At 41.9% G+C, this 6,243-nt stretch overlaps 1 protein-coding gene across 1 annotated transcript in view; it reads left to right on the top strand.

Annotated features, from left to right (window-relative positions):
* The window catches only part of LOC109299696, a 104,859-nt gene that overhangs the window by 86,991 nt on the left and 11,625 nt on the right, over positions 1-6,243 (top strand). Inside the window, exon 7 of the mRNA XM_019520216.1 lies at positions 3,123-3,247. Within this exon, the coding sequence (XP_019375761.1) occupies positions 3,123-3,247 (125 nt within the window). The remainder of the gene's footprint in view (positions 1-3,122; positions 3,248-6,243) is intronic.

Raw genomic sequence — 6,243 nt, 5'->3', positions numbered from 1 at the left:
GCGCGTGTGTGTGTGTGTGTGTATACACACACACACACACATCCTCTATCATAAGCTTTCCAGCACGCATCTTAAAACCGCATTAAGAAATCTGCGTTTCCTGTTACAACCCAGTCCCCTACACCCCTCCACATCCACCCTCCACCCTCACCTACCCAAATCGCAGTCCTGTGGTCTCACCCTGTCACGCCTTCCCCCTCAGCCCTGATGGGCAGGCTTAGTCAGGTGCTCCTGGGCTATGGTTCAAGGGTATCATGTGGAAAAGCAGGGGCTGAAGGACCAGTCCTGCCTGCTGCAACTGGCACAGACACTTTTACACATGCTCCAGAGGTGTGGGGGGTAGCGCTTTAATTAGAGCGGTTCCAACAGCTGCTCTAATTAAAGTGCCACAGCATCTCGTTTCAGTGTCCCCATGCTTAAAAATGTCAGCAGGGACACAAAACTTGTTCAATGAGCTTTAGTACAAACGCCCCCACTGCCATTTTTAAGCATAGGGACGCAAGGCGCAAGAGGCTGCTGGAGTGCACCAAAAAAATGGTTTATGTCAGTAGTCTAAAATGCACTGCATTATTACTAAAATATCAGTTATCGGGTTGACATTGGCCAATATGGTTGGTTAATAACATCTTTATCGGTGCACAACTAAAAAAAATCATTTTCTTTTTCCAGCTCTTACAGATTTTGTAAGTGAGATAGGTTTTTTTGTTCTTCACTCTTTTTCCATTAACTCTTTCTCCTTCTATCCCCCCCTGCTTCAATCTGAAAAGAGAGATTCCTGTTCCTTAAGTGGCAAGATTAGTGTCTGAAGGCCTTTCTTGTCTTTTACAGTTGTATTCTTATCAGTTTATTTGTACATAAAAGGTTTGTGTTACTTTTTAGGTTTAAGGTACAAAGAATGTTTCCTTTCACTAGTCTTGGGAAATTTTCTGAGTCAAGCCATACTGCCATCCAGACCAAGCTCAATTCATGTGCCTTCACATACTTCAGTGTAATTTATGCTGGGTTTCCATACAAATGTAAATTATGCTGGGATCAGGAATTGAGAGATGTACAGCTGTTCAAGGGTAGTAGGCATGATTACAGTGCCTTGCCACTAGGTGGCACAGGAAAGCAGGCTAGAGCTCTGGACCTCTAACAAGTATACTTGGCATGTGCAAACAGTAATTTTTTTCCAAAGGCTTATAGCTTGCCAAATACACATTCCTTTCTCGTGTCCTTGTGACAAGATATTTAGCAGAATTCACAGATTCGCTGGCATCTGACATGGCCACACCGGGAGCACTTCTGCTGTGGCCCCAAACTCTTGGCCCCTGGACTTCCAGCCACTTGCCTCAGTGTCAGCATCACTGGAACGGGGCGCTAAACACAGGTAGACTTGCTTCATGGCAGATGACTCATCCCCGATACAAAAAGTATCTTAAGCCAAATAAAGTTCCTCTACAGCATAGAAAGAGTTGAGCTTTCCATTTAAAAACAACACAGAGTTGCCATTTTTTTAACATGGGCAAATTCTCAGAACCATGCTTAATCCTCTGAAATAGCTGAAACTTTTTTGGTGAAAATTTCCAAAATAATTTAGCTTGAAATAAATACAAAGTCTTAATATTCTGCATATAAGTATTCCCACCAACAATCATGGATTTCCTTACCATCACACTCAAATTCAAAACTTTAATTCTGACATTCAGTTAGTTAGTATGCTGCTGATGCATATGCTATTTTAAATTTTTTAAGTAACTTGTTTGTAAAATACTCATTTAGTTGGAGTTGGAGATTAGGAACTGAATGTGTGCAGTGTAGTCTACAAGCTAGAAGTGAAAGGAGTTACAGAAATGAAAGCAGTATGATGTGGGTGGGGGTGAATCATTTGAATTGTGATTCATCTCTATGTTACTATTGCCATAGTAGTAACCCTCTTTTGCTTAGTTGCACTGAAAACAAATACACGTCCTAGCTTCAACTGCAGATGATGTGTCTAGAATGTATGATTTATTGGATAAAGGGAGTGGGGAGCTAATCAAAAGATATAGTAAAGGAGTTAGCTTGGTGCTGCAGAGAAAGTGGGGTTTACACTGGGGACAAGGAAGTGCAGGAGGTCTCTTGAAGGTACCCTGCCACAGTCCACACAGACCATCAGTGTAGAGTTTGTGGCAAATGCTGGTACCCATTCAAAAAAACAGAAGTCAGACATGTTAGTCTGAAATCGGGCAGATACTCCTTAGATTAATTGATTTAATGAAGTGAGCTCTTGCTCATGAAAGCTTAGACATCTCTGGTTCAGTTAGTCTGTAAGGTGCATCTCTGCCTTGCCTTCTGCCTGGTATCTATCAACATCTGTTTTCATAAATAAATTCATAGAGTAAAGAGGGAATATCTTTTTTTCTGCTTAATTTCACAAGTGACTTTATGGCTGCCATATGTGTATTGTGTGCAGTTTTTGGCCTCCTTGTACCTAAACCAACAAAACAATTGTCACATTTTAACCCTGATCGACTTAAGGTCCCCCATGAAAACAATTAGAAACTTGTGCAGAGTAATGTCACTTTTGCCTCTCTAATTATTTGTGCTGCAGCAGATGCTAGAGGCTTCAGTTGAGTTCATAGCCCTGTTATGCTGTAGAGTGCACAGTTCCTCTACTCATTCTTGTATTTGTAGTCACACCCAGTGTGCTACCTCTGTTGTAGCACTCCCAAGCCCTTGTAAAGTATTTGTATTTTGGATACTTACAAAAAAAATTTGAACAAAGAGGTATACACAGTTCGTTAGATATCTTGGTCCTGGGAATAGAAAAAGTTATTCTATTCACAGTGTCTTATTTACTCTTTCTTAGCATTTTGAGGTTGTGGGAATACAACCTGAAGCATATTAATTGCTGGATTGGCAAATGCCAACACCACCCCCTCCCCCACCCTTAACAGTTCAAGCCTAAAATGGAAGAACTTCTTTGTTTAGCATCCAAGCTGATTTTGAGAAAAATAGCAGCAGGTCTTGTGGCAGGATTGTTTTTATGTTCAGTGGAGTATTGATCATCCCATGGAGATTTGCAGTGTAATGCATAGAAAATTCTTAGCTAGAAGCAGCCAGCTATTCTCCAATTATCTCTTTTTTTTTTCTTCTTTCAGACCTTCAAAAATTCATGCAATGTGTCAGGAAGTAAAGACAAATCTGAGGTGAGGAGTAGTATCATTATTAAAGACGAATATCCAGGCAGTTTGGAAGATGAATCTCAACCACAGAGAAGGACAGAGTAAGAGCAACAAATTGACATTTAAGGGGAAGGAATAACAAAAACACTTAGTTTTGAGGGGCTCTATTTTTTTCCAAAAGGCCTTGGCCTACAGAGCAATTCTGGAAAGTGAAGACCCAGGCCTATAGGAAAACTATTACTCCTTTTTCTTCTGCATTGTACTTTAAAGCCTGAATTTTCCCCAGCTCTTTCCTTTCTGGGTCTTTGCTACAGTTTTAAGGGAACAGTACATATGTCTCAGTGTTTCTTTTTTTCTTAGTGCACACTGTTGAGAGTGTTTATGTATAAATAAAAAAAAATCCCATAATAAAAAAAAAATACTACAAGGTCTTGCAGGCACTGTAACAGAAAAAGGTATGAGCTGTTCCCAAAAATCTCATGTTGATTGTACTACTTCTAAATATTTGGCCCGAGAGTTTTTTTCTTATAAATTAAAATGATTTGAGCTTCTCTACTGGATTAATATGTTAAGTAAAATAATCTGGTGTCTTGAACCTAAACCTAGCACATTAAATAAAACAATCTTTTTCTTTTTGCATAAATAAGCAGTTTAGTTTGAGTACAGTTGACACAGTTCCTTTTAAATGAGTCTGACCTTTGATTTTGCATCAGCTTTGTTTCACTGGAAAATTTTTAAATACTGTCATTTCTGTTGCTCAGTGTATGATGCATTTTAATGCTTTCTTATTTTTACTATATTAAAACTACATAATCTAGTTTACAGTATAATCTAGCTTTCTGTATCTGCTTGAAGTTCAGTCTGTCTCAGCAGTTCTGAAATATCTGAACTGAGGCTATTTAAGTAACTCTACAGCAGGAGTGGGCAAAATGCAGCCAACGGGCCAGATGCGGCCCGCCAGGCCATTCTATCCGGCCCGTGGGGCCCCTAAAAATTTAGAAAATTAATATTTAGCTGCCCCCTGGCTGCCTGTCATGCAGCCCTCGATGGCTTGCCAAAACTCAGTAAGCAGCCCTCCGCCCAAAATAATTGCCCACCCCTGCTCTACATCCAAGGCTATAAAAATTAATTTTGATGTTTACTTTTTAATGTGTTTGCTCAGCACTGGTCTTGCAAAGAAATTCTGACATACATTCAGTAGTATTGTTACCTAATTTAGATTTTTGATCCATTTCACTCTTCTGTAGTCAGGTTTGCTTGCTTTCCACACCATGGAAGAAATTTAGTGGCAGTTTAGGCCTCTGCCTTGTCTGCATAGACTAAAATGTTTGCAGATTTGAGGACCCAGCTGCCTGATTTGAAAATGAGAAGCACTTGCAATGAGCAGGAGAGCTGACACATTTTAAAGTGTGTGTTTGTTTGTTTGAACACAATTCAGAGAGAGATGTTAATCTCCAGCGATAAGTTATCACCATATTTCTTAGGAGCTATCAATGTCTTTAGCAAAATATTTTCTGAATCTTTACTCCTACATAACTTCTCATTTATTGAAGTGTCATCTCTTGATACTGCCTTCTCCTGGCCACTTGAAACTAGGGGAATTTAATATTAGAATTCGTTTAATCCTGTCTTTTTAAATAGCAAGTATATTGTGCCTTCTAATCAGCATGAGACCTTGGGATTTAGAGTGCAATGCACACCCTCCCAGTTGTGCCACTGGCTGATGGTGACAATAGGACAGTAATTCTGAGATGTTCTCTTACGGGGTAGTCTGAGACCCAAAAACAAGCTCCTAGGTTGCTTAAGGGGAGCCAAGGACAGCTGATACTAGCATAAAGGACAAAGAAGGGCCACTTCCTGCTCTGCTCTCCACTGCATGGCCTAACATCCTTCCTATATCTTGGTGGTTATTGCTGGAATGAATGAATTTGTTTTAGTTTGCAAGCTACACTTTGGATTTCAAAGGATACTGAAAATGGAAGGCATTTGTGGCAATTCTGAGTCATTCTGGAAGGCCAAGGGATGTCTCACATACCAGGCTATTTTGGGTTCAGGCCATAAAATGTATGCCATGTGTCGGGGAACAGCGCCCTGGTGTCACAGTGGCCCGAGCACAAACTAATAGGTGGGATTTGCGGCAAGGAGTCTGAGATGTACGGGACTCGGTGCAGTTTCAAAACGTGTATTTTATTTACTTATGCTACTGGAGCGTAGGCAGAGAAGCTTGCTCCGGTTACAGTTAGATAACGAACGACAAAGGGGTCTGTTGGCCCACAGGGTTCTCGAGCTGAGCCCTTGCTTTCTAGCCCGGAGGCTAGGTGCGGCTGCCCAACTCGATAGTCCCAGGGCTGGTCAACAGCTCATTAATCGGGAGACGAACAACGAACTGTAACATGAAGAACGGTGTGATGCCAGTCCAACGTGGACGAAACGGATGATCGTTAAGATGCTGAGGTTGATGCAGAGTGATGCTGAGGTCAGTGCCGAGTATGGTAAAATGAAGCCGTAGTCGAAGTGAGTCCGGTTGATCAGAATCGTGATCAGGATCAGTGCCAAAATCAGTCCGGTAGCCAGAAAATCAATACGAGAACGAAGGGGAATCGAACAGCCAATTCGCAATGAGGAGGAGACTGGTGGGCCTGAAGCCCTCCAGAAGAGCAGTCTCTGCAGTCTTTGCTCTCTGGATCGATCTCTCCCTGTTTCACAGTCCCTGCCAAGGCAGCCTCTGCTTACAGGTCGAGCACAGTCTCCCCTCACACAACCACCACCGCACTGACAGAGAGAACCGCACTGACAGAGAGAACCACACTGACAGACAGCACCCCAAAGGTGGGGGTTCACAAACCCTTTATAGCAACCAAGTGGCCAATTAGGTTGCTTGCTCTGAAGAATTTTCTAGTTCTATGAAGTCATGCTCTTAGCTAAACCGAGCGTGCCTCTGTTTAGATTCTGTATATGACTGAGCATGCGCATGGTGGAAAAGTAGGTCACGCTTGACTGACAAGCCAACAGGTCACCCAGGGGGCACATGCTGGGCACGCTGTGGAATTTTCCATAGGCCTTGCCTGCTTGTCTGCGCATGATCAAACTTAACTCT

The sequence above is a fragment of the Gavialis gangeticus genome, unplaced genomic scaffold, assembly GCF_001723915.1.
Source record: "Gavialis gangeticus isolate Ggan-Ray unplaced genomic scaffold, GavGan_comp1, whole genome shotgun sequence".
Classification (NCBI taxonomy): Eukaryota; Metazoa; Chordata; order Crocodylia; family Gavialidae; genus Gavialis; species Gavialis gangeticus.
This window is presented reverse-complemented; position numbering and strand designations above follow the sequence as displayed.